At 43.2% G+C, this 27,971-nt stretch overlaps 3 protein-coding genes and 1 long non-coding RNA gene across 9 annotated transcripts; 2 read left to right on the top strand and 2 right to left on the bottom strand.

The window, feature by feature from the left end:
* Window positions 1–6: 6 nt before the first annotated feature.
* LOC139777529 (TBC1 domain family member 19) lies at window positions 7–3,971 on the bottom strand. The gene is made up of 12 exons (XM_071715034.1): window positions 3,883–3,971; window positions 2,640–2,897; window positions 2,449–2,571; window positions 2,013–2,220; window positions 1,849–1,936; window positions 1,705–1,765; window positions 1,380–1,610; window positions 1,221–1,295; window positions 909–1,143; window positions 623–824; window positions 356–542; window positions 7–271 (listed from the first exon to the last, which is right to left on the bottom strand). The coding sequence occupies exons 2-12, from the start codon at window positions 2,817–2,819 to the stop codon at window positions 203–205; spliced, it is 1,659 nt and encodes a 552-aa protein (XP_071571135.1). The 5' UTR covers window positions 2,820–2,897; window positions 3,883–3,971; the 3' UTR covers window positions 7–202.
* On the top strand, window positions 3,957–9,380 carry LOC139777429 (uncharacterized). Its single transcript, XM_071714849.1, has 5 exons — window positions 3,957–4,093; window positions 4,225–4,323; window positions 4,546–4,707; window positions 4,794–5,031; window positions 5,754–9,380. Exons 1-5 carry the CDS (start codon window positions 3,994–3,996, stop codon window positions 7,873–7,875), a joined length of 2,721 nt encoding a protein of 906 aa, XP_071570950.1. The 5' UTR covers window positions 3,957–3,993; the 3' UTR covers window positions 7,876–9,380.
* LOC139777489 (uncharacterized) lies at window positions 9,157–27,639 on the bottom strand. Of its 6 annotated transcripts, XM_071714963.1 has the most exons (12): window positions 27,520–27,639; window positions 26,655–26,910; window positions 13,974–14,204; window positions 13,559–13,887; window positions 13,152–13,394; window positions 12,436–12,742; window positions 11,610–12,111; window positions 11,349–11,507; window positions 11,030–11,205; window positions 10,745–10,951; window positions 10,640–10,663; window positions 9,157–10,354 (listed from the first exon to the last, which is right to left on the bottom strand). In XM_071714963.1, the coding sequence occupies exons 3-12, from the start codon at window positions 14,086–14,088 to the stop codon at window positions 10,275–10,277; spliced, it is 2,142 nt and encodes a 713-aa protein (XP_071571064.1). In that variant the 5' UTR covers window positions 14,089–14,204; window positions 26,655–26,910; window positions 27,520–27,639; the 3' UTR covers window positions 9,157–10,274. The 6 variants fall into 6 exon arrangements, with proteins under 6 accessions (XP_071571064.1, XP_071571058.1, XP_071571071.1 ...); XM_071714957.1 differs by lacking the exon at window positions 27,520–27,639 and having other exon boundaries at window positions 26,655–27,084; XM_071714970.1 differs by lacking the exons at window positions 26,655–26,910; window positions 27,520–27,639 and adding an exon at window positions 26,112–26,487 and having other exon boundaries at window positions 13,974–14,215.
* On the top strand, window positions 13,333–14,701 carry LOC139777683 (uncharacterized). The gene is made up of 2 exons (XR_011719412.1): window positions 13,333–13,423; window positions 13,550–14,701. It is a non-coding gene; the product is annotated as an uncharacterized lncRNA (long non-coding RNA).
* Window positions 27,640–27,971: the final 332 nt, after the last annotated feature.

The raw sequence follows: 27,971 nt of genomic DNA, 5'->3' as shown, positions 1-27,971 counted from the left end.
TTCCAAGTTGTACGTGTCTACGTTTATCTTTATTTATGTTCGTTTACTCAATACGCGACGTATATAATTTTTCCACATCGACATATTTTCGCGAATAAAATTGCGGAATAAGATATGTGAGATCAAATAAGGAGTGATACGAAACTAAAAGATAAAAAAAATTACTAATTTTATGATAATTTCGCGTGTAGTAAAAGTGATATTATTCTTTTAAAAGAGCCAGCTGCAGTAAAGGCATTACTTTTAATGAGGATAAGTCTGCTAACACAGCCTGAAAATAGAAAAAATATATATAGATACTAAATATATAAATCTATACAACTGCATATAATTTACGATGGTATCATTTCTGTACCTCTACATTCTGTTGAGTATTAACTTGCAGTAAATTTTCTTTTCGAAAACTCAATATTGTCACCGCTAATAACGGGATAATTTCCAAAGAGTCATAACCGAGAATTAAATCCCAAAGATACAATAGCTGTTCAGGCGGTAAATGGCCACTGAAGCCCCTCATGAGCCATTTGAAAACTATTTTTATGCTGAAAATGTATACGCGTTAAATTGATGCAGGTCCGCACGAATAACGCCATAAGGAAGAGAAAGAGATATATAAACTCACGGTTGAATGTGTATATTTTTGAAATGGGCCCACAACTGCGGTTCATGGCATTGCAGTAATCGTTCAAAAAGTAAGCAGAGGGCAACTATACCTTGCTCGTGGCTCGATACAGTGTGCAAACGAAACCAGTATCTCAAGTAGAACGCACGGAAAGTACAGTACATAGCGCAGGGATCATCATATAAATAACAAAATGGCGTAGCTGGCATAAAAATATTGACAATTAATTAATTAGACGCAAACAGTATATGTATATATGTTATATATTTATTTTGCAACTCCTTACCGTACATTGTAAATCCGTGAAACGGAATAACGCCGCTTGGTGGGAAGACCAGGGTATTTTCCAGCGTCGCTGGTTTGCCTTGCAATACCGCGTGGATCACCTGACCCCCAGCACTTCTGTCGGTCGTGACTGGCGCGAGTATCTCGGAATCTCTTGAGAAGCACAACATTGTCTTATACAAAACGTCTTCGAATACAAAGTACTGATCGTCGTTTCTCGCCGTTAATTGTACGTCCTACAAGATTACAGGGTGTTTCACGTTATGTGTCTTTTATTTAAAAGGGGCTAATGTAATTTTAAAATATAAATTACCATTATTATCAGCTTGTCTACTACAATATCATATTGCAAAACCATATTTTTCAATTCCTCATAATATTCTACATCCTAAAAGAAAAAAATTATCTATACTTGGTAACCAGAGACATCAATCTTTAGCTCAACAACGTACGACAAAGATATCAATCATACGTTATCTTTGATAACAGATCCGAGAACGAGTGACCAGATACGGCCGCGCAACGCACGAGGGGATCCTCTTTTGAGAAACTCTTGAGCAATCGGGGCGTGATTCGAGTTCAATACTTTTTCGCCAATGTGCGTTCGCTCGGCTTCTAAATTTGGAAAGTTTTCCATGGCCGGCATATCGGGATTTACTCCCAGTAATGGCATTCCCTGCGCTAATTCTGAATACATACGCCTCTACACAAAGAAATATTCTATATATATATATATATATATATACGTACAAATACATAAATTATAAATTACAGAAGCGATTGGATAGAATTCGTACCAATTGCGTGAGCGTTTTTACACTAATTTGTATGTGACTGAAATCCCAATGTAATTCGTCTCTGAAATGTTTCAAATAAACTTGATATACATTTTTATTCCAATAATGCTGGTTTGATTTCTACACAAATCTATAATTACACACGGTTGCTTTTTGAACGATGGATCACGTATGGAGAACAATACATCCAGGAAGTCCTTCGGCGCGTACAACGGTCGGTATTGCGACAGATCTGAAATACATATCTATGTCGTAAATAAACCCAACCAGAGCTTACAATGAATCTTTAAATTCGCCGTAACATTTACCGATGTCGTAAGTGCTCAACTCATTCCACTTTTCGGCCAGCTCATCCCTATCCGTAGTAGGCCTTATACGAGCCAGTGGAATATTCAATTCGCTGCACGTCGAGTTCAACGATTTCTGTATGCGCCGTTCCCATTGAATCTGAGTCTTCTTTAAGTAGCTCAGATCAGCTGTCTGTATGTGCGAAACTGATCGAGAATGTAACGAACCCTACGGAGAAAGAAAGAGAGAGAGAGAGATCCATGTATGTCCATTTCTATCAATGCAGATTAACTTTAATCTCTAGTAACTTAACTTACTTTTTATCTTCCGCTATTTCTAAGAATTAGAAAAAGCTAAAGAGTAAGTTATAAACTGAGATTAAAGTTAATCCACATTGGTAGAAATGGACATTAGACGGATATTTTATAATCGAAGGAATTCATTGTGGGGGAGTACCCGCGATCGCGCCCAGTGAAACACCGTGTTTCGGATCTCCGTTTCCAGACCGTTATCCTTGAGTGCCGTGATCAGCGAGTGCTTGAAATCGTTTCTGTCCACGGCGGGCGACGCGACGAGCCTCTGCGAAAGGACAGAATGGAAAATGCAACGCCTGTCAAGAACAACCGTCAAACACGACGAACACGTACCTGTATCTCGCTGTAAAGCGCCCTGTAATTCGCCATGCCCTGTATGTCGTCGGCGAGCTTCCGCGCCGTCTTGTCGAGCGAACTCGTGCCCGCCGTGGTCCCCTCGTCCATTTTTCGTCGCGAGATCGTCCCTGGTCGTCCCGCGAGCGCGCTCAGAGCGAAATCGAAAACGTGCGCCATTTTTAAACGGACCCGGTTTCCGGGGCAACGCACGCAGGGCGTCGCAGGGCCGAATTCGGTTTACGGCGGGCCCCGGGTCTACGGGGGACAGATGGATTGGAAAGGAATTATAACGTCGTTATACTACGTATCGGACAACAATGCGAGATAACTTGGAGCTAATTATCTCGTGTCGATTATCTCGTGCTGCGATAATATTTGTCAAACCTAATGCAGTGCGTCTGGTGCGCAGTCTTTTTTGGGAGCAACTCTGCCAATCGCGCGATTGGCGATGCAGCCATATTGAACTTACGGGTTAGGGAACGAACTTCCGGGATGACTTCGTCCAAACTTCGATTAACTTGAGCGGCATTATCATCATATGTTTCATTTAACTTTAATCTCGGTTTAATTTACTTTTTATCTTTTTCTAATTCTTAAAATTAAAAAAGGATAAAAGCAGGTTAGTTTTAAGCCGAGATTAAAGTTAATCGGCATTGGTGCAGAAATGGGCATTAGATGCTATACGATTATCTCATTGGCTGAATGGAATCTTAAGGCCACCTATGAGATCAGATTTAAGACAATCTTTTGATAAAATCTATGAATATCGTGATCGCGATTGACCGGCGATTAACCTTTCGAATAATACCTGCGAGATATTCCGTTAATTCCCATTGAATTTTTTTGTTGCTAGACATGTACTACGTTTACGCGAGCGTATTATTTCGTTAAAACATTGGCAGAATTATTGTTTGCTGTTTTATATGTGAAAAGATTAGATCAGAATTTATACGGTTAAAAATTTTGCCGTAAGCAATTTACCCCGGTTGAACTATCTGCCGATTAATTTAATCGGTGTTTGATCAAGGTAAAAAAAATCATGAAAGAGTTCGAACGAAAACAAGCGCCACGTTTCCGCGTTCGAGATATCGAGAGACTGCTATCTCTTTATCGCTCTTTTTCTTTCTTTCTCTCTCTCTCTCTCTCTTTCGATGTGCCATTTCGAATTGGAATTTCTCTTCCGGCAGCGCGCGAGAAAAATATCGTTTCCCGATCCCTGCAGCTTCGAAATGCGACCCACCTCCGGCCCCGTCGGCCCCGTCTGTCGATTCGCGGCCGTGGCCGGCTACGCTCTTCCGTAGGAAAATGGCGGCGCAGTAGACCCGGTGTTGTTTTGAAAGGTGCGTTCCTGATGACGAGCGAGCGAGGCCGAGGCCGCGATCCGGGCACCATGGATATCTCGAGCATGCTCGAGGTACAGGTGAAGGTGGAGGCGGACATCAAGGAGAACGGTGAGCATGGCGTTCAGGGGGCGAGCGACGGTGACGCGCGGCACTCGCCACCCGTAGAGTGATATTTTTTTACTAGAACGACCGCTCTAACCTACCTATCTACCCTCGCGGGTTTTTTTTTTTTTTTTCAGTGACACCAGGAAAGGAGCAGGCGCCCAGCGCGACCGGCACGGCCACCGCATCGGTCTCCCAGGAGGAGAGCAATTACTACAAGCTCATGTTCAACAACGGTCAGGCTCTCTAGACTGTCTAGACAAGAATCCACTCAATGCCTTGGCTTGTAACGAGTAGTTCCTAGTTTAGTTTATAGTTTAGTCTTGCTTTCTAATTGCGCTCTAGAGCCCGAGGTTTGTCACGAAGGATACGAATTACATGGGAGGCCGAGACGCTTATCCCAAAGCCACGAGAATTGTACGTCGTAGTGTAAATTTTGTGTCTAATTTTGCTTCCAGATATCGCAGCCGTACGATTCCGTAGAATTCACTGTACAGCCTGCGATGTGCACATCGGTTCCGCCCCAGCTCAGGCTCATAATATGTTCGAGCATCCTATACTCCGTACATTATTGTGCGCGAGTTGTCGGGATTTTTATGGAGATGGCAGTTTTGAACAGGGTATTGATTGTGTATTACATGCTGCGTTTGTGTGTGTGTGTATCTAGATAATCATGATAATCCATATTCTTTTCCTGCATTCTTAGGTGATGACGCTACAGATATGTTCTGCAGATGGTGCGCGAACGGTGGGAATTTATACTGTTGCTCGTATTGCAGCAACACATTCTGTTCTAAATGTATAAGGAGAAATTTTCCGCCTCTGGTGAGAAAGAAGATCGAAGCGGACGAGAAATGGAAGTGCTTTGTATGCAATCCGAGTGATTTGTATAGCGGGAGGGCTGTGTGTTGGGCTCTACTTCAACACGTGCAAACTGTGACAAGGTATTGTAAAGATATTAATATTACAAGAACGTATCAATTATCATTGAATTATATCACTTATGAAAATCATGAACCTTTATTATATATTGATATTTATATTTGATCCAATAAAGTGATTTAACACTGCGCGGACACCATGGGCCTTTTAAGGCACAGTCGATTTTTTATTTATAATTTCCATGGAAATGGGAAAAAAAATTTGCTACGGTTCCGGCTTATGTAAGTACAGAAATCACTCTTTGAAACCTTAAAGATGAGACGTGAATTTCTATAGATTTTTTGTAACAGAAATGCTTTCAAAAACTCTTTGGACTTAAAAGTCCTAGGGTTTCGGGGTGAGTGCTCCAAAAATATGGTGTCCACGAAGTGTTAAAATTGGCAATGAGAGTGTAACACGGTTGTTGGTGCATAAATTGTAAGAAAATTTAATATTTATTCAAAATTAACAATATTTATACCGAATACTTACAATGACTTACATCATACATGTGTCTTTATTTTAAAATCTGAAGATGGTTCAAACGTTCAAAGTGGAGTCGAAATACTCGTATCTATTATTACTATGCTTTAATATTTTTAAATAAAATAATATTAAATTTCTGATAATTTACACACTAACGATCGCGTTGCACTCTCATTGTCCATTTTAAATCCATTTATTGGTTCATTATCGAGAGTTCCTTTGTTCAATTTTTTACTACATTTGATGCGGTGTATTTTAGGATACTTGCGCACGACAAGAAGATGACCGCTCAGGAAGTCGAGGAGAAGATGAATTTTGATGAAACAACGTGTTGTCCGCGCAGAGGTAAACGTAAGCGTCGAAGACTCGAATCCAATTCAGAGGAGGACGACGAAACGTACTCGCCTAGAGTCAATGGGGCACCGCCGTATATAAAACGTAAACCACTAAAAAGACAAAGATTGAGCAGCCAATCCACTACGAACGGCATTGTTACGAAAGAAGTGCAGTTTTACAGACCGCCGATACCCATTAGACCGCGGCCGGCATCGTTTCTGAGCGGCCGATCTCTTGATACTGAATCGAATTCTACGGTCAGTCACGAAAATTCAGCCACGAGTGAATGGACTGAATTGAAGGCGAAACGTATCGTCCTTTCATCGCCTAGCGTGATAAAATCGAATACCTCGTTACCATCGAGATTCGATCCTAATGCGTTGCAACGGCAGCCTTCCTTGTATCACGCGTCTTTCATGAACACTACGGGATCTTCCGCTTACATTCAAACGCCTGTGAACGCCACGGTGAATCCGACGAGACTTCCGACGAGAATCATTCTTCCGCCACGGCCGCAGCAACAGTCGACGTCGTATCAATCTCAGCAGGCGGGCTCGTATCAGTCGTTGCAGCCGCTTCAATCTTCGCCAAACACGATGGTGTCGATACCTAATCCAGTGCAGCACGGAACGGACAAGCACGGAAGACCTGTATTTCTGCTTTCAAAGACGGAAGAATTGAATATAACTCCTAATATAATCGAGCTCGACAGCGACTCCGATGATGAAACAAAGGTCACGCGGCAAGATAACTTGACGACCGCTGAGAGCATTCGTATGGACGTCAGTACTTCGTCAGCAACAAGGTACAATAAAGTTGTACCTGTTGCTCTCACCTGGGAGAATAGTGATGACGATGTCGTGAGGGAAGAGCAGCCTTTGAGAGAGGTTCGCGCGACTGTAGAAAAGGAAGTTTCCTTCAGTGAAATAATGTTGCCACATAGCCGAGAACTCGACAAAATTTTAACTAGAGCGAAGGGAAAAATGTATAATTTATTTGACGTGAACAAGGGAAGCGAAAACGTTGAAGCGGAGGCCAAACAAAGAATCAGGCATTTCTCCTGCAAAATGCGTGACACACTCTTTCAGTTAGTGGACATTAACGATAGAATAATACGCGAATACGCTGATTGGAGAAGATCTCGGAAAACAGAAACGTCTTCGATCAACGAAAATACATTAGTATCCCAAGAAAATGTAGATATTCCTTTAGATATGGTTTGCGTCAATGATTCTGATCCCGAACCCGAGAGCGAGAATCAGAATTATCTGATCAGGGAGCCAACTGATTTAGTTAAAAACAGTAATGTTATTAAAGATTTGTTAACTGTAACTAAGAAGAGTGTTGTGCATTGTGGTGTTGGTGATGACAATGTGCACTCTGCGGACAAAGCGATTCAGGTGTATGGCACTGTGTATGACATCTTGAAGGATTATGAGAAAGTTGTCGGTTATTCTGTATGTACGAGACCCGATCAAAATCCGAAGGACGATAGTATTTCGAATCTACCGACCGAATCTGACAAGAATTTCGGCAAATATGAGGAAAAGTATATCTTCTATTTGCAGAACATCGAGGATAACGGCATTGAAACAGAAGATATGGAAGAAGCAGGCTTAGATGAAATGTCACTTCAAGAAGCGGTAGAAACGAGTCCATTTATTTCGCATTTGTTGCAAGATACCGATTTACCTGTTGTATCTACTGATCAATCGGAAAATTGCCAAGAAGAAAATGAACCAAATTTGAGTGATAGCATTATTAATTCAGTGACCAAAGATGACAAAAGTGACACACTGAATGAGAAAACTGATAAAGAAATTGTTAATAATTCCACTACTAACACAGAAGGGACGGATATGCAATTAGACGACAAATTGCAACAAACGGAACAACAAACACAAGAGACTCCTTTAGATACGACTGATGGAGAAGCGATAATGTCAGATAATAACGAAGCAAACTCAAATAAAAACGATAATGTAATAAACATGGAAGCAGTTGCTCCCACGAGAAATGAGGAGGATTGTACTATTATTGATTAATGAAAGGGATTGTTTGTTAACGTACTGTTTTTGGTAAAATACTCTTATGATCTAATTGTAATTGATTATTAATAGAAATGCATTTTGATTTGGAATTTTGATATTTTTCAAAAAAGTGCGATACCTCAGAAATAATTTGTATTATATAAAAGTTGTACATTTAATTCATAGATTTGAAAGAGGTCCGATATAAAATAGAAAAGATTTGTTTTCAAAAAAAAACTTTTTTTCGCGTTTATTTAAAACATACATATTTCTAATATATTCTGAACATATAGACAACTTTGTCAAGAATTCGCTTCGACAAATATCTTAGGAAATAACATCTCTAAATTGTATCTAGCTAGAGAACTAGCAATAAATACGATTTTTCTTGGAACTTCATGATTAGATTTAATGATGTGCACAGATTTGTCTAATTTTCTTTATTTTCATTATTTAGTGACAAAATAAGTTTAATAGGTTTTCTTGACGGTTTAGGTTTCTATTAATGAATAAAAGTTTTTCTCAGTAACATAAATTAAAATGTCATATATACATTTTTTCTTTGATATTTCTGCATGTTATAATTTTCATTTTAAAAAAGGCAACTTTATCAATTACTTGTATTTTTCAATATTTAACGGGACTTGAAGGAATCTTTCTATCTAAAACATTTCATATTAACTATTCTCATAATTATTACTGTTAGTATATTAATTTAATAATTAACTATTAATATTATTATTATATATGTTAATAGTAATATATATTATACATATGATAATATATATTAGTAATTAATATATATAATTATTAATAATATTACTATTATCCCTATAACGATTAATATGCGAAATATTTTGTATGAGTAATATTGATATATCGATTTTATAAGAATAATCTCGATATAGATATAGCAAGCTATTTTTTCACGAGTCAAACATGCCGAATTTATTTCTTCTCATATTACATACACGAAAAATGTACAACATGAAGTCATAAAAGATAATTAATTATTAATTATTGTTTTACTTTAATCCCCAAATAGCAAAGTTTGAAGTAAAATTAATTCTAAAATATCATTTTGTCTCTGTTGAAAGGAGAAAATATCTTTATTTATTTTAGTAAACAGCAAGAATGGAAAAACTGACGTTTAAATATGTAGTTTGAATTACGCAATTATGCAATTCATATGAACTTGTACATAAGAGCATCGAGCTCTATGTAAAAAATATATATATAAATAAAATGTCACGCTTTTTCTTATAGTATGTTATCCTGATGAATTACATTGTAAAATGGATCGTTGAATATTTCTTTATTATTTTTGTCATTATAAGCGTACATGCTATGTAGTAAATACGAACACGTCGTATCTCTCATACTTATTCCCACGGCTTATTCCTAAATACTTGTAATTCCTAATACTTGCAAATTGTGCGCATGTGTATACATTAAAAGTTTATGAGAGAAAAGGAAGAAAAGTGTACGAAGCAAATAAATTGTTTTATACATCACACATATACACTAGACTACTTTAGATTTAATATAATTTATGAAACATAAGTCTCTCGCGATTTAGGCCATTGTATATATTTTCTTTCAGCGGCTATAAATATTTCACTTTCGTTGAAATTCTGCTTAGCACTGCCTAAATAAACTTAATATAAACAGTAAATAGTCATGTGTAATTGTTTTCTGTAAAATAACAATTATAACGATCGTTTCTCTCCAACGTATTTTTATTTCATTTTTCTTGTATACATATATATATATATATCAACTCACAGAAACGTAACATTTGTCCAGTCAAATAGACATCTTATTAGACATCTTATTTTTGTTGATACTTATTCATTTTATATTACATGTGAAGACGCATGTAAGTCTCGCTATAATAAATTTCATTAAAGAAAATTGTCCATCTTTTAATTGTGTATACCTCAAGAGTTTTACGAACATAGCGATTGTATAAAAAAACTGAATTTGATAGAAAATTAAAGAAGTATTAGATACTTATAGCTTTTCATGGACGTTTTGTACATAAAAAAAGGTTTTCCTATCTCTCTTTTTATTACTGCCATACACGAAAGATTCGCATTATGTTGCTGTCGTTGGTACTTACACTTTTATGTTACAAATATAGAAACTGATGATATAGCTCGTAGAACGTACTTGAGCAAGTAGTCTTTGTGATAATGATTCGTTTAAATAATAATGTTAAGAAACAAAAACGATAATGTCGAGTCGGCTTAAATTAACAAATTAACGATAAATGCGATGCAACGCAAAATACACGAGAGCACACATCGTCGGCACTTCGTCGCTGATGACACATATACGTTGCATTGTGGAATCATTGTTGCAGTGTTGTTCCTAGAACTCTTCATTCGTTCGTAGAATGAACAGATAACTTCTCAGTATCGAAATTGACCCTTTTTGCCCATTCCGTTATGGTACACTCTCAGCGGCGTGTAATTTCCATTTCCGTTCATCGCTACATTTGCAAAAAAAATTATGAAAACGAATAAAAATTATAAACATAGCGCGCGTTCGGGGAACAACACAGTTCTCCATGATGCATGCAGAAAAGGGAGGAATCTCTCGAGGAAATGCGCAGAACTGATCTTTTCAGATCTTGATCGATTTCAGTTTATCGTGAAAACCAGAAAAGCCAGTTCTGAAGATTTCCGCGTATATAAGACATTATTAGATAACACGTAAATTACATATGCTTCGAAGAACCTGAAATAGAAAATCTCGAACGTGTTCGATCACTTACTCAGTTCATAATCTCTTATGGCAGCTTGCAAAAATCAAAGTCGACGTTAGAGGTAGTGCGAGAACTTGATTAGCGTATTATGCGCGTGTTAAAAGTACCGCTTACCTTGCACGATTGTGGGGGGTTGACGGGGACCCTGGATGGTATGTGCATGACATCTCGGCTTCAGTAGACCATGATACAATACGAAATACAGGCCGGCAACGATGGCCGCCGCTACCGCCATACAACGATAGACAAACCTCAGCGACTGTACGAGATCCTCGTCGCCGAAATTGATGTAAGCACCGATGACGGCTCCGAGACACCGGCCTGCGTGCGTCGGATAGAGAAATCAATAATTCAGTCCCACCTATTCAGTACAGTTACAATGTTAACTTGGGAACGTACCGACGCAAAAGTGAGCTATCACAGGCAGCGCTTGGGCAGTCACAGTTAAATGACGCGGTACCAAGTGTCTCAGGTAGAGAATGGCAGTAACCCACATTATTCCTAAGGTGAATACTTCTAAAGCTCCCGAGATTAGAGACCACCAAGGGTCAGATATGAGACTCAGTCCGGTGAACCTGGTCAAATATATCAATCGTATCAATTTTTAATATTTCTTTAGAACGAACGAAAATGGCTAACGAAAACTTAGCGATAAGATCTTCTTTCAGTTAGACCGACAGCCATCACGCGATTATCAAATTAGAAAAAACTTACCTACCTGATTATGTACACCGTGAAGGCAGTGATGAGAAGATTACTGTGTCCACAGTAATCTACAAGATGCTCGGACTTCCAGAGGAACAGGGACGCAGCTACCGCTTTAATCGTCATAGCGATACCGATGGAAAGTTCATCACCCCCTAGTTTTTGCAGATGCCTATGTCAAAGAAAAGAATATAAGAATTCCTAAACGAATGCGTTATCGCGATTAAATTATTTCTATAATAACCCGAGACAGACTATTTTAATTAACTCTTACAAAGGTAGGTAGCTGTCTATCACACTCCAAAAGGTTCCCATGACTAGCAGGACGAAGATCAGAGCGGCGGTCTCGCTGCCGTACCTCTTGACAGCGCTCATCGGTAGCGCTAGCATGCCGCTTCTCGTGTGCCACCACCATTCTGGTGGACTGAGCGGCATGCCGTTCGCCGACAGAGCAACGACAGCCGCGAGGATCATCAATGCGGCATGTAGGACGAGCGGCAACCAATAAGCCGGTCCGATGTCGCTCGTCAGGGTGCTCAGATAGCCGGACAGTGGTCCTAGCAGGGCGAAACCAAGGGAGCCGAAAGCCAATTGGCGTCCTACGTCGCCGCGTCCGCACGACGTCTCCCTGGTCGCGATCACCACCGCCGCGTCGATCAGGGCAACGGCGGTCGTCGGGAAAATATCCGCGACCGAGCGCACGAACAGATACATCCAGAACGCCGCTTCCGTCCAATCTCCGGTACGTTGGCATTGGCTTTTCACCAGTACGTTGCCTGAAACGCCGGCATTATCATCATATTATCGTATACCGGCATAAAGGAAGATGTTTCTCCACTATCAGCGTGTGGATAAAATCGAATGGAGCGAATGAAGGCGATATATGGCGTTTAGAGTTTTCCAAGTTTTTATCTCAACAGCTATTGCAGCAAAAGCTGCCTATCACAGTCATGTAAAAGTTTTAGAACGTGATTGTCACAGAGGAATCGATTTTGAGAATATTTTTAAATACGTATACTACGTTTTTAATCACTCAATCCTAAATTTTAATTAGGAGATTCCACATGAAATTTGATATTTAATTCTATATAGGTCGTTACCCGGGAGAGTATATGGATCGACCAGGTCGCATTCTATGGAGCAACTCTGATTGAACTCAGCCATCTTAACTTCCAGGTCGGGTGGTATGCGACAGGCGAAGTACTCGGCCACGGGATACGCGCACCATTCAGCCTCGTTTTCGGGATTCAATGCCTGTCCGAGGCTACCGTTCACTGGTAGCGTGCCGGAGTACTCTGTGTAAACGTGACAGACGACATTGTCGCCCTCGTCCTTGTAGCACAGATGTGGCGGTTCATTCTCGATCATGACGTAACGACGAGCTTTTTTCGTCTCGTCACGATTTTCCTACAGAGATAATAACTTTTGTCATTATATACGTACTTTACAAACTAACAATCCATCGCTGACATATAAACTTCTAGTTATTACAAAAATATTTGTTTGAAATTACTAAACAAAATGAAATTATAATTAAGACGTGCTAGCCTGATTTATTACTTTAATATTAATCAGCTCAAGATAATAACGTTACAAATTAATAGCGAGAATGCTTAATTGATCGTTCGCTTTACCTTGGTTTTACTGTAAGTTTCTCGATCTTTGTATCTTTATATATATATACATATACATACACATACAATATTTGCAGTTAAATGTTACTTATGACTGGACTTTTATTAATTTATATGATAATATTAAATTTAGGATATAAATTAATTGTTAAATTATTATGTCTGCTATATCGCAGTTTTACCTGCGCATAGAGTTCATTGACCAACGGTGCGACGGTGGTCTCTCCACTGCCGTCGAAGAGGTCGACTTCGACGTCGGCGTTACTTCGGAACGTCGTCGTGCGTGTTAGTTCTGAATGCCATCGTCGCCAGCCGGTCGGGTAGCAGGCGTAGTTGCAGTTTTCCAGCAGCATGGCACCCACACCGCTGTCATCATCGGCCCAGCGATGGCAACCAAAACGATCCTCGCATCTCTCTTGCCGCACCTGATACAAGTTGATTTAGTTAGAAAAGAGTAGTATTTTAATAGAATTTAAATATGCTATTGATTCTATATCTAATATTATCAAAATCCATAATTAAAATATTCTTCAGATATTTTTTTGTTTATATCTCTCAATCTTTCTTTTACTCTTCACAGTAAACGCACTATAGCTCCGCGCCGATCGCAGTTGAATTTGAGGCCTGGGCCCTTCCCGGCCGGTAACGCGCATTCCACCGTGGGCACCAGCATCAGCAGCGAGTAGAAGAGCGCCGAGAAGATGCAGGCGACGGCGATCATCACGCGAAGGTAACGACCGGTCGACGATTTATCATTGTTGCTCTGGCGGCCGGCGAGCTTGTCGGCGATCGGTCCCGCTATTAGCGGCCCCAGTATCGCTATCGCCGGCGAAACCATCGACACGAACCTCACGTTCTCGATGCTCAGTCCCACTTTCGTCATGTGCAGCGGAAGAAACGGGAAGAGACAGCCGATACCTGAAGAGAGACAATCATATGTAGATCGTGACATTAGAGATCGCTCGAACTGAAGCGACTGTCCAGATATACCGATCGACGCTTACCTCCGAAAAAGATGAACAGAAGAAACTTGAGCGATATCAGATTCGTGTTGATGCACTTCTTCTTCGGCAAGTCCTTGTCCAGGTCCATCTTCTCCGTTGACGCCGTCGTGGCCATCGCGGACGAGCAGCCGGTTTTCTCTTACTCGGGGATGAGCGTGCCGGTCGATCGGGACGACCTGGAGTCGTCTACTACGCTGACTGATCACCTATCTCCATCGCGGTGCGTCCATCCTGCGGATGCGCTTAAGATTACGTCAAAGGAACAATTACGGATAATAGAGCTATTTATAAAATGTTTATGAACAAACACGATGGGGTGAAGAGCGAGCTACTCGTGCCACCTTAACAAAAAGCGGCATTTCGACAATTAATTATATTAAAACAGAGATACAGTTTCTAAACAGAGAGAATTTTCTCTTATTGTTAGAATTTATCCTGAAAATCATGATAGTGGTGGGACAACATGTATTACGAAGAATTTTATGTGAGCTGTTCTGATAATTAATACCTACCATAATACAAAAATATTAATATCTATTACAATAAAATATAATTTTTCAAAAATTACCAATCTGCTTGGTAATTTTTATTATATTATTTGTAAAATGTCTTTTGTATATTTCAAAAATTCCTTGGTGTTACCAAGTTGTCCCAAGTTTGTAGCGAACGGTAAGATACAACGAAAAATTCTCTCCGTGTACAAACGCTATAAATTAGAAACAAAAGAATTTAGACGCAAAGCAGTTAAATTTAAAATCGAATTTATCCCATTGGTATATGATTGAGACTTAATTGCTCATCCGACACGTTGGCATCTCGGTGACGACCGAGAGGGAGGGTCGTCATGCGAATCGGCCACGTGTAATCGGACAGGAAGACCATCGCACCTGCACGCGCGTGCGGGACATCAAAGGCAATTCGCGGATGTGATATATCGACGCCACGTGGTGATCGTAGCGCGACGACAATGGAATCGCTGTACCATATTTGCACCTCGTTGGTGCCCGCGGTGAACGTGCTTCGGAGGCGAAATGTTCAGTCTAATGCCGAATCGATCCCCTGGTGCGAAGATGCAAGCTTGTAAAAAAAAAAACCTTTCTCCTGCCTTCTTTATTTTGCGATATGCACATAAAATTCTAATAAATATTTTCCGAAATGTACAAATAGAAAAACTTATTAAAAATTAACATCCAGATAAGACGAAAATGCGATTATGATACGAAAATAGTAAAATTGATGAAATGCCCGTTGAAACGCATTCCGATTCGTCCTTCGACGAGAACTCGCGCTTATTATTAGATATCATATTGGAAAAATCCGTCCGTTTAATTAATAAAGGTGGTAATTCAGTCGGCGACGAGAAAGATAGTAGGTCGGCAATTAATATTCCACACGCGATGTTTTTCTCTCCTCGCAACGTTCGCGATGAAATCGTTTAAAATACACGCGATACCAAAATTCAACGACACATCCGTAGGGAAAGGGACATTCGGGACAGAGACATTCGTTCCTATCGTGAAGTTCCACGTATTGCGAACGTGATGTTTATCCATGAATGAACGCGTATAGGTATATACCCTGCGCGTCGAGAATTTATGCCAAGGCAAGCGGCGCTCGGTACGATTACGTGGATGCGCCTTCTCAAGTATTGCCATATCAATCTTCCGATCCAGATGCAACGGATTCGGGACATTCGACGCGCATATATGTAGCTCGTGTGTCTGCCTGTGAGCGTGCGTGCGTACCTGGCGTGACGATCGATTTTCACCGAGAGCTCGCGCGATATACTAATTATATTATAACTGCTCTGTTTTCCCGCGACCGTGTCACTTTCATTTGAGAGCCGACCTTTACAGAGCCGAAGCTCCATTTTTGGAGTTTTCATATAATCAATAGAGTTCTGCCTCGTTCAGTGAATTGAGATAACCGTCGAAAAAAGTTGCGGCGATATTCGAGCTCTGCACTGTTAAATTCGTATTGTAAATTTGTTTAAATTTGAGTCGTTTTTAATCACTTCTATAGGTCGCCACTACTCCTACTCAATATGTCATTAATTTAACTAAAACCATGTTAATTTAACTAAACCAATGGACTTAAAATAATGAATTTTTTTATACACATGGTAGTAAAAAATAACAAAATGTTATTTAACTCAAAGTATTTTGGTTTAAATTTCATATTTTGATATTTAATAGTGTCGAATTGAAATTTTCCAAGTGGCCGTGAGTTAAAAATTCTTTGTGGAAATCTAGCATTTTCTTGGGAGTTCTGATTAGCGCCGCAAAGTATTATGACTCGATTCGTTTCTCAGGTTTGTCACTCATTGAATTTCTCTTTCATATTCTCAAGCACTTTCTCTCCGAGATTCTCACATTATTTCTCATTCAATATTACTTCCATTCAATGATCGCGTTGCGCAGAAGCTGCGAAAAGAGGGGAGCGAGAGCAATCGAGCGGTCGCAATTTATCCTCGTGTACCCCCTTGTCTTTCCGGATTGATTACGTCGCCGTTGCGTGTGTACGCGACAAACTCGGTTACGTAGTTTAAGCTACGTAAGCTATCGCACCGTTCTTTCAGCACGCGCGTTTCTCCTCCTACGCCGATTCACAATTAAACGTCCGCCTCCTTCTTCATTCGGCCGATCGGCACCTTCCGCCCTGCAAAATTCCGCGCGGTCAGCAGCCGCGGAAGCGAGAAGTAACACACGGACGAATTTTCAGAGGAACGACCTTCTCGGACTCGTCGTCGGGGGAAATCTTACATCGAATTAGCCGGAGGTTCAATCTCGGAATCACTATCTTTTGATTTTTCGCGTATATGGTGAAAAAAAAATAGTGATTAACGAACGTTGCTTAAAAAACTGGATCTTTACTTGCTTAATTAATTTTCTAACTCGTGACATATTTCACGTTCCGTATGGAAGAGGCGGTTCGTTCGCACACTCGTATATGTGTATGAACGTGTGTCTCGACGCGCAAACGGCAGCATTTTTCCCCGCTCAATCCTGCGAGTTATGCGGACAATTGATTGCAATTGCGACGACATTAATTGTTGCGCTCTTATCTAGGGAATCAGTTCGTCGGTCTTGGAACGATTGCGAAACGGGCTAAAAGCGGGCGGGTGCGTGCGTGCGTGTTGCTGGAACGGCGACGTTCCTAACTGGGTTAACGACAGGTTACGGAAGCCGGTTACGGTTTTTGCCGGGTTTTAAAAAGGCAAGTCCGTCGTGCGCTCGCCCATCGCAAACGTGATTCCGACACGAAAATCCACGCGCTCCGTTTCTGCAAACAGCGGCGCGTTATAAAACGGAAACCTGAATTCTAATGTCATGTGCGTGACACGCATTAAGCTCCCTTCCGAGAAGTCCACCAGAGGCATGTTTATCAACATATGTATACCCGTATATCGATTACTTGATCTAATCTCATCAACTGGTAGCAGAAACTCCGTCCGTTTCGCTTCAACGCCGAGTGGTTTTGATCCTCGGCGCAATTTACGAAGCAATTTGCTGCTAAGAAAAGCTATGCATAAAGATTTCCACGCGTTTTCCATACGCGTGATGACTGCCGGCTATAAATAACTGACTATATTATAAATGACTGAGCGGGATTTATCTGATCTAACTTTGTACTCAATCTCGCGCTGTAATAAACGGAAGTTATCAAGTACGCATCAAAGCGCGATAATAAAATACGTTCATTACACGTTCTTTTCCCACTTAATCCAATAGATCATTTTTTACGCGTTCTAGTATTACGTTTTTATGAGAAATAAACCTTGGATGTGTTTGCTTGATTAATTTTTATTAATCTCTTCTAATATGTAAACAATTTAATTAACGTTTCAATTTTGCAAATCGAGACAATCGCTTATTGTTAGAGAAACAGATCTGTTTGGAATTGATGTTCATCGAACAGGACGTTTGGTGCGATCGCGATATATCCTGCGCGAACGTAACACGTCGATTTCGGACATGAGTAAGGTGTTCTTCTTTTTTTTACGGCATCTAGGTGTCCTCCGCAAGACTGACACGTTACGTCACCGAGAACAGGTCTCCGGTTACGTCAATATCCAGCCTCCGTAACGTCGCGAGCCATCGAATATCCCCCTTGGACATATCTACGGACGATCTACGGTGCACACGGTTTTAAAGGCGCTCCTCTACTAAAAATAGTTCTTACGCGTCTGAAAAAGCTAATAAACGGTGTACCTCGTCAGTCAAATTAAAATTCTGATTGTTTCCTGGAAATGCGAACGCGATGCATGAGCGATCGTGAAAATTGTGCCGTTCTAAAAAACCGCGCATACCCGCGGAGAATTTTCCTCGATTCTTCCTTCGTTGAACACAAAGGATATTTAGCGTCTGTAACAGTACCGTAAGTTTTATATTTATTAAAATGCACTTATATATCGAAAGGATGTCGATAACGAGAGCCGACAATTGCGCATTTTGCTTCACGGATTGGACGTGGATGGATGTAATTTGGACGAACGGCTTCTCGCGGCTGCATCGACTGTCCAAAATCGAGAAGTATTTTCTCCGATGGGAAGTGAAAGATTCCCTCTTCCCTTTCGAGCGAAAAAGAGCAGTCGCCTGCTTCTCAGCGGGCTATTATCCAGTCTCACGCGAGAGTCTGGACAATAGATATTCGCGCGATCGTTCCTTCCTCATTTTCTTGATTTCAATAATGGAACGGTCTTGCTCGACGTATAGAAAAAAAGGAGAAAAAAAAATCGTAATTCGCTCTTCTCGTAGGCGGGAACGAGAGTTTCCTCTTCAACGGCCCGAGAGCGGCGATTAAACCTTTCCAAAAGCATGCAGTTCGCGTGTGCATACGAGATCGGGCATGCTTCGATTCTCTAAATATAGCCTGTTTTATTACGGCCCACGGTTCAATTATGCGCACGTGCTGCGCGACTAAATGAGGCGTGAGAAATTGACGCGTAACACCGTTGTTCGGTAACGTATCAAAAGAATACAGCAAGTATTTTGTAGATATAACAAGTATTACAAGCGTCAATATTCTGTTTGTGTTTTTGGTAGATAAAACGTATCGGAAACCTATAAGATAAATTTGAATTTCTTTTATGTTTATTTCTACCAACGTAGATTAACTTTAGTCTCGATTTAACTTATTTTTCATCTTTTTCTTACAGTTCTAGATTGGAGAAGGATTGGAAAAAGATAAAAAGTAAGTTATACGTGGTTATATATAAATCGAGATTAAAATTAATCTGCATTGATGGAAATGAACATTAAAGTTACAAAGACAAAGCGGAGTGACTAGTTCGCCAAATTTGGGTATCTCGAGGTACCAGCGACGCCCGCATGAGAAATCGATCGGAATCGTTGGCCCTCGTCACGAGATAAGGCCTACGAGCGAGTGTTCTCTGAAGGCGATCTTAAACAACAATATTATTTCCTGTCGTGGCTATCGTCGTTTACCGTGCATCGCGTTACAAAACAATTCGCCGCCGTCTTGCGCGCGTTCTCGGGTCGCCGCGCCGGCCGCGCGGCACGCAACCGCGTCCGCACGGCTATTATCCTTATTACGCGGGAACGCGCCGTGTCATCGTGCGCGTGCAGTGTATGGCCTCTCACCATTCTCGCGGATTAATCTAACGTGCGACTCGCGAAATTGGGTTAATGAAATCGTGGAGGGAGGAAGGAAGGGAACTGCCGGCGTGAGCTCACCCGATGACGACCGCCCTTTCCGCGAACGTTTCGCGAAATCGCCCGCGTGTAGTCGGCGAATCGATCTCGCGCGGCAATCACTACGGGTAATTACGTCGACACCGCGATTTTTCTCTTTTCTCTTGTATTTCTTCGATAACTTTATGAGCCTCCGCCTCGGCGTTCCATGTGACGGACGTGACACTTTTCGGGAAGGGCGCGGAAGAGAAGACGGAAGATCGTTTTTTTTTCCCTTTCTTCACGAGTCGATAATGGAAAACTTACATTAGCGACCGGAATGAGGCGCGTATATTTGCGACGACGTGCGCGCGTATGTGTGTACATGCGTGTGTTTGCGTTGGGACGTACGCAGGAAACGCGTCAGTGTAACGGAAACCTCTACGGAAAAACGGAGGTGGATCTCTTTCACTCGTCTGGAAAGAGATGAAAGGCCAGCAGTCGACCTGGAGGATTTTAATATCTGTTATTGATATAGACGGGATTAATAACTTTGCGATTGATGCGGAATAGACTTTATATAGGATGAGGATACTTCATAGGAAAATGACCAATGAATCGGAAAGATGAGGGAAGCTGGCGTCAGCGCGAAGAAGGGGAGTTTCTCTTTTATATCATTCATTTATATAGATGTCACCCGCACGTTCTTGGAAAAAAAAACCATCTTTGCGCGTTGCATCTTTATCTTACAAATCTTTAGGTCCGCCGTGACGTAACGTTGACAACCAGAGTACAGATCGATCCTGTCGTACTTCAAGGTTGCATCTATACCAGACGATGACGTTAGGTCGCCCCGAGACCTTTTTTTCTGATTGAATTGCTGATTTCAAGAAAACAAGCTCGCCTTTAGCTCGCGTGAGAGAAACGCAAAAAATAGCGTAACTTACATTCAAATCTCCTCAACAAATTCTGCAATTTTTACACATACAAATTACTTTTAACTGCCATACGAAAACACCGAAAGAGGACGAATAATTATATAAATTGTAATCGATATTATTCAAAGAAAAATGCATTTTTTAGTCTCAGGGAAATAAAAGGGAGCGGAAAAGAGAGGGGATTTAACAAGCTGTACACTGTTAAATTCGTAGTGTCAAATTATAGTCCATTTGAGTCATTTTTAATCATTCCTATAGCCACTGCTCCTATTCAATGTGTCGTAATTTAACTAAATCAACGAAGTTGAAATAATATTTTTGTGTTAAAATAATAAATTTCGATACGCATGGTCATCAAAAACAACAAAACGTTATTTGATTCGAGGTATCGGTTTAAATTTCATCCTTTAATATTTAACAGTATACACCGGGATTACGTTTTACAGATCTCTCGCACGCGTAAATAGATGGTTTACACAGTCCATAGATACACGGAGACTATTTTTATCTGAACGTGTACATCATCATCCGCTGATTTACACAGTTGCCGCATAGACGTAGGAGCATTGTTCCCGGCGCGTACGCCAAACGCCCGGCTCCAACTTCAAAAAAGTGGGGACCTGCACCCCTGCCACCACTACGAGTCAGTGATTCAATTGAGAAGCAGCCGTGTGAGACGCGGGGACATGCCGGGACAGATTTCGCGATCGATGAGAATTACTCGTTCAGGCCGTTGCACGAGCGAGCAACTAATTCCGCCCTATCGACCTCCCTCTTATTCCCAATATGCCTTTAGGCTGCGGTGGCTGCACCCCTCGGATGACGGTGCCGGGTGCCTCGGATAGAATCAGGCGACGGAGGGAACTTGCTTTCCCCTCAGCGCACACCTCTATAGAAATGGTAAATACGATGCGCCGAATAATCGTCCGATTCTGTGGCGCAATTCCGCTCGCGCGCGATTTCGACGACGCACGTTTCGACCTGTTGTGGTCTTGGTTGAAGCGCTCGTGATTACGTTAAATTAAACCACGAAGCGCGAGAATGGCCTAATCAATTTCATTAATTTTAACAATGTTAAAATCTTAACGATATTAAAGTTAACGAGATTAATTTTAATGACGTTAAAATAATTAAACGCGGAAGAACGCGACGCTGTATTAGTAAGTCGCGATAGAACGCGGCTAGGAAAGTTGGACGCAAGTGCAAGCATCGCCTTTGATCGACCGCGGAGAAGAAGTTTTCAGCATATTGAAGAGGAAATTATCTTACAGTCGGAACTTATGCGAACGTTGTGTTGTCTCTCGCGATTATTCGCGGTAAATGCGAAACAACAACGCGGCCAGCCTATTCGGAACGCTTCATCGGTCGACGCTCACGTTCCTCCATAAATCCGCACGCGATGCGAGGAATTGCCATCGCGTTGACACGATCGAAGTTTCGATTTGCGAAATAAATGAGGCACTCCCGCAGAATCGTAGTAAGACGGCTATAGTGACGGCAGTACTTTTCCAATAACTGATTTCACGTTCGTTCCAAAGTTCTATGGCGTAATGGCAGTGCCATCGTGGAACGAGACCGCAGTCGCCGACGATATTGTGATCCTTTAGTATCACAAAGACGTCCTTCGAAAACTTGTGTGGAAGCGATCGATCCAGTTAGCAATTCAAACATAGGTATTTGGTATGCATCAGAAGTTTCTGATCGCGGACTTCGACGGAAAAATTACATCGCGCAGATGAAAGAGACACAAACACGATAGATAAAATAAGATATTAAAGAAAACAAGCGGACAGAAAAAATATCCTACTTGTAAAATCACTGATTTTCTCTTCATTATTGATGGTTTATAATTATAAAAATATATTGTTGAGGGAGAAAGAGTTAAATTCCAATAACAGCTCAACCTCAATTATACATTTCGCGATATTTTGTATTGTGGTAAAAAATTGCTGCTGGTTTAAATGCAAAACACACAAATGCTCGATTTCGCTCGTCACTCTGTTTTTCAGCGCTCGATCGCATACACGGTGTCAATAACGCACGGTCGATGCCGCGCGCTGTTTATTTTCTCCGGAGGTAAAGCGTACAGGATGCCCGGCGTGTATTTGCCGCGGATAACGGAACCGCGGCGATGTCGGAGTACAGGCAAAAGAGGAAGAGCGAAAAGAGAAACCGAAGGAGGAAGAGAGAGAGAGAGAGAGAAAGAGAGAAAGAGGAGGTACGAGCGACGCAAAGAGCCACCGATAGAAAGAAGGTACGTGGAAACCTGAAGGAAACGAAGAACTTGTATAGCAAGACTCCGCAATGTCCGATTTTACCGTCGATAAGGGAAATGTGACTTCAATGCTCGCTCTAAATATTGATAAAGATAACAGCGAAGAGTAAATTTGAACGATTTGGTACACAGGAACGGAGCCTGCTATTGGTAAAATCCATTTCAGACACGGTTTCACACTTAAAATAGATTTCACAAGCTGCAGACGTAATTTATTTTTTAAAATAACAATTATTTTCTATATTGCCTTCTTTTTTGTTGATTTTTAATCACACCTGAGCTTCTAATACTAATTATTATCATATTCTAACCAGATTCTTCGAACTGATCGAGAATTGTGGATATGTTGAGTAATTTTTCTTTCAGACGAGCAATTATTTGAGAACGTTCCGCGAGGGCTCTATCGCTCGCACGAGCAGATATCTACTTGTCGAAAAGTGGTCACTTTTAAGTCACGGTGAGTGCATTCACCGTGCAACCGGCTACCTAGGCGAGCACTCGGAGTCGCGAGGCGAACGCTCGCGTTACGCGCGGAGTGACACGAGCGTTACTCTTGCCCGCTGGCACAATGGCACGCCATGGGTGCGTATGTGTTAGACCGGGAAGATCTCGCGTGATAAGAAGAGGCGGAGCATAATAGAAGTCCTACGAGCCTGGAGCTCACAATAGAGTGCTCGCGTCGCCGGTCGCGACTCGATCGGCTCGATCGAGACTTCTGGAGGAGTGACACATGAATCGGCCGATTCGAGTCGCGAGGACGACTCGTAATCGACGTCACGCAATTCACGTGCGTTCTCGTAAGAGTTGCGCGAGGGTCTCCGATTTCAGGAGGAGAGTAAACAAGCGCGCGAACTTGGGGGAGTACCGTGGACGGAATCGATCGATCGTTTTAAAAGGAAAGAAAAAAAGAGAGAGAATAATTTCCGATGGCAAGAGCGCAACGAGTGTTATTCCCTCTGTCATCAAGGAAAATGTTAATGATCCTCCAAATGTCCCGCGGACCGCTTTCGTCGACGGGACCGGATGGTACCTGGTCGCCCGATCGATACAAACTCGTCATATCATATTCCTCCATAATCCACTCTCATATCGCGAAGGTTTATATCGCGAGGATCTCCCCAGCGTCGAATGTACGGTCGAGACAAATTGGATTCTAAAGTCATCGCTACCACGCGAGCCATCAAGTTTCCGTATAGCGCTTTTATTTCAGCAACAATAATGCATCGTCGTCGTTATATGGAAGTGGATTTTTTTTCTTTTTTACAATCGCGCGACGGTGATCTGCAATAAAAAATATTATTTTATTACTCGCCGGGCACGAAACAATTTCGTTGGGAATCGTTTGGGTAACAGAAATCCGCTCGCTGGACGCGGAAGTGATTAACGGCATTAACGCGCGTCTCACGTACGTGCAACGACGCATCCACGGGTCACGAGTGACGTATGAACGATGAGGAGAGACGAGTGACCAGGAGGGGAGAAAAATCTGCCGGATAATTCTCTCGGGATCCACAGGGGTGTTCACCCTCCTGACGGGTCTTCGACGTTTATTCGCCAGTGGGCTCTCTCGCTCGAGTCAAACAAGGCCGCCTTCTGCAAACAGCGGAGACTGATAAACGAGATGCAAACGAGAGAAACATTACGTTGTTATCCGCGAGGTCCAGATCTCAATGGAACGAGCTTCACGAGGCTTCGATTAATATCCAAGGACTCGGTTCGCCGGAACGAGCTCTGACGCGACGTTAAAATTAAGCGCGTCGATATGTCCCTGGTGGGGACCAGCGATCGCATGCAGCTTTAATATCTTCGTTCTATGAGCGTTGATTAGGCCACGTCGTGTTATTCAGTCTTTCGACAACACGATCTCGGCGAGAAATCAATTGAGAGAGCAGGAGGAAAACGTCGCGTACGTACGATCTTGCCGATCGGGACGTAAATTTCCATTCAACGTTAATAGACCTTCGACGAAGGGAAGGCGAAGTGAATTCCCTCGCAATGCCCCGATCGAGAAGTTAATTAACACAGCAGTGATTCCGGAAACCACGGCCGGCCGGGCGAACGGACGGATAGACGGACGGGTCGAAACTGCCGCGGAGGATGCGGGTCCGGGCCGTTAAAAACAATTGGCTCGGACTCGAGTCGAAAAGCGGGTCATCCGCGAGCGGGATGAATGAACGAGGGAGAATGAACGAGAATGAATCGACAACGCTGGTCGATGAACGCTCGCTACCCGGGGCGGGGGTTTGCTTCGATCGGGGGCTGCCCGATTCGAGAGCAGCCCGTCGTTGGTGGAAACTAAGTTGCGAAGGGATTTCATCAACGGGAACGTTGTGTGACCCTCCGAAATTCCAATTTTCCCACGGTGAATTGATTCTGTCGCCCCGGCGGCACGAAGCTTCACGCGAAACGGTTCGCGCGAGTCCCTTCTAACGGAGGTATACGATTTAATTCCGTGCCGATTTTAATTTCGCGAGGAACTACCGGCCGACGTTAATGATACCGTAAAAGCGGAACGGCGCTAACGAACCTGGAACCTGGAAGCGTGTCGCAAATTGGAATTATGCCAAAGCTTCGCACGTGGTTGGGCAGAACGCGTTACTCTCGATCCGTATAGCTTCGTCAATTAGGAATCGAGTCAATTAAGCGCGGATCGCTCAGCGTCAACTATCACTCGCTATGTTTCATATCTGGATGAAAAAGCAGGAAGATCGATTAAACGGGATTTAAGGCGCTAACTGGCATTAGTGCGACCAGCCCTTCGGATCGGTCGCACACATAGTTATAACCAATTGGCGACTGGCGATATTGCTCTCATTCTCCATCTCGGAGCTGTACCCGTGCCGTAAATAGAGAAGAGAGTAGATTAGTTAATCGCGGGTGAGCGTTAACCCACATCTCGCGGGATGAGCCCTTTGAGGTCAGTTACACCGATCACCGCGCTCTCGACCACCTTGCCTCCTCTCCTCATTAAACCCGCCTAGGTTCCCTCGTCCCTTTCCCTTCGGACGACGAGCTTCGAAGCTGGACGAGCTTCGCCGCTCGTCGTCACACACACACACACCGGACGGAAAACGGACGGGGTAACGAAGTCGGGTGTGTAACGGTAACCCACATCGCACAGTGCAACCGACCCTCAACCGGGTCAGAGGTGCAACCCGGGAGGTAGCCGCGCGCGCGATGCATCACATATCGCGCATCGCGTCGCATCCCTCGCGTCGAATCTCCGTCCCAGCAGCCGAGGAAGAGAAAGAGAGAGAGATGCGCGTTAATTAGATGATTTACGGTTACTTACGATCCGGAAGCGACGACGGGGTGTGCGTGCGCGCGTACGGGAAGTACCAAGGGTCCTGCCGCCGACTCTCGCACGACGAAGGGGAAAGGGGGAGGGCAAGGAAGCGAGGAGGCGGGCGGGCGTGAGGGGAGGCGATGCACGGCGGGCGATCACGAGACCGTATCACTGGACGCGTACGCGTGCACCGCGGCGCGCATGCCGCGAACAACGTTTTACCAGCGCGAAGTCCGGCGAGCGACTGTTGCTCCGTGCTCGCCGCGTCCCGGCGACTCGCCGCGTCGCCGCTTGCCGCTTGCCTTGCCGCCCCGCGCGCGCGACGCCGACGCGCACCGCGCACGCCGCGCCGTCGGCTCCTCGGCCTCGGCTCTCTCGCTCGTCAATGCGAAATCGCGAGGACGCGAGGTGGCTCCGCTCCGCGCGTACCTACGCCACGCGCGGCGCACGTACGTACGTAAGTACGTGTGCACGCCGCCTCCGCCGTCTTCCCGATTCTGATTCTGGATTCTGGGCTCGAGCGCGCTCCGAGGCGCCGTTATTGCATACCTCCGTGTATCAACCCCTGTCCTCCACCTCCTCCTCCTCTTCTTCTTCTTCTTCCTCCCACGGCGTCCTCAATTATGCGCATCTTTCTTGATTTACGACGTACGACCGGGCGTCTTTTGGAGTGCTCGGTCTGGATGCTGTCGTGATTTACGGAGGTCTTCCAAGACTCGGGCACTCGGAACCAATTTCGCAAACGTCGATTAATCAGTTCGTTTAATTGGCCACCGTTTATCCTCCAGAGATTGTTGACTTTCATCTATTAACAATTTCATTGATTAGAATCAGCGTCGATTTCTCGAGAATCGAGTTACGATAAATACGTATAAAAAAATGAATCGCGACACGGTGGAAGAGGTATTTGCTGACCAAAACAAACAAGAAGGTAAAAATAGAAATTGGCAAATGCGAAAAGTTGCAATTTACTCCGCCTGTTTGTGCCTCGCGACCGGAACTAGCGGAAGTGAGAGTGAGAAGTAACGCGCGTGTGTTTAAACTTCGGGCCGTCGATTAATCTTCCACCGCGCCGTCTCGGATATTAATCAGCGTGTATCTTAAGCTGTTCCTTAATCTCTCCCCTCTTCCCCGCCCGCGCCCTCTACGTCCTATCGATCGATATAAATTACAATTACGGCGTAAACGACCGAGATTGTGCGAGAGGTGAGAAAGCGCGACGCGGACGCGCGCGTGCATCTCGCCGACGGCGACGGCGACGGTACGCGGAAAAAAAGTACCTACGTTATTTTTACACCGTCGATCGGGTTTTCCCCGCGCCCGGCGACATCAGCGCCGGGCGGCGGGGGTGAGGGTGGCGGGGGGGGGAGGAGGAGGAGAGGAGAACGCTCGTTAACCCCTTCGGCATACTTACGTTGACACGGTGGGAACCTGATACGTGCGAGCGTTCGCGGTCGCGGAGAGGATCAACTGTACTTCTCTTTTCCCTTTAGTTCACATGTAGGAAGAGGGAGGGAGGGTTATTTGCGCGCGAATATATAGGTCGGAATCTCCTCGGACTCCTCGGTCCTCGGTCCTCCAGATTACCTTGGCTCCCGAGGGAACTCGCGCGCGCGCGTTTTTTTAGAGAAATGATACTCTCCCCCTCTTGTCTTCGTCCTTGAATCCTTTAACCGTCGTCGTTCGGAAGGACCGTCAAAAGGTCCTGCAAATCTAAATATAGATATGAATTATAGTTGTAAATCGAAATCTAGGCACGTATTACGTAACTTTTTGAAATAGATTCTGATCGGAATTTTAGAATATAATTAAACAATTCCGATCGAAATCCTTGATGGAACAGGTTGAGGGGGATTCGAGTTAAAT

This window comes from Temnothorax nylanderi, unplaced genomic scaffold (assembly GCF_030848795.1).
Source record: "Temnothorax nylanderi isolate EJ_2023f unplaced genomic scaffold, tnyl_v1.0 TNYL_tig0006_pilon, whole genome shotgun sequence".
Taxonomy (NCBI): domain Eukaryota; kingdom Metazoa; phylum Arthropoda; class Insecta; order Hymenoptera; family Formicidae; genus Temnothorax; species Temnothorax nylanderi.
The sequence above is the reverse complement of the archived record's forward strand: the minus strand, read 5'-3'. Positions and strand labels throughout refer to the sequence as shown.

Coding starts and splice junctions, on each gene's coding strand:
- LOC139777529 (XM_071715034.1), bottom strand. CDS start 2,819: ATGGCGCACGTTTTCGATTTCGCTCTGAGCGCGCTCGCGGGACGACCA. Junction 1,937..2,012: donor GTTGAGCACTTACGACATCG/GTAAATGTTACG, acceptor TATGTATTTCAG/ATCTGTCGCAATACCGACCG. Junction 543..622: donor AAAAATATACACATTCAACC/GTGAGTTTATAT, acceptor ATACATTTTCAG/CATAAAAATAGTTTTCAAAT.
- LOC139777489 (XM_071714963.1), bottom strand. CDS start 14,088: ATGGCCACGACGGCGTCAACGGAGAAGATGGACCTGGACAAGGACTTG. Junction 13,395..13,558: donor GCGATCGGCGCGGAGCTATA/GTGCGTTTACTG, acceptor AACTTGTATCAG/GTGCGGCAAGAGAGATGCGA. Junction 12,743..13,151: donor TCAATGAACTCTATGCGCAG/GTAAAACTGCGA, acceptor TTATCTCTGTAG/GAAAATCGTGACGAGACGAA.
- LOC139777429 (XM_071714849.1), top strand. CDS start 3,994: ATGACGAGCGAGCGAGGCCGAGGCCGCGATCCGGGCACCATGGATATC. Junction 4,708..4,793: donor AGATGGCAGTTTTGAACAGG/GTATTGATTGTG, acceptor CTGCATTCTTAG/GTGATGACGCTACAGATATG. Junction 5,032..5,753: donor CACGTGCAAACTGTGACAAG/GTATTGTAAAGA, acceptor GGTGTATTTTAG/GATACTTGCGCACGACAAGA.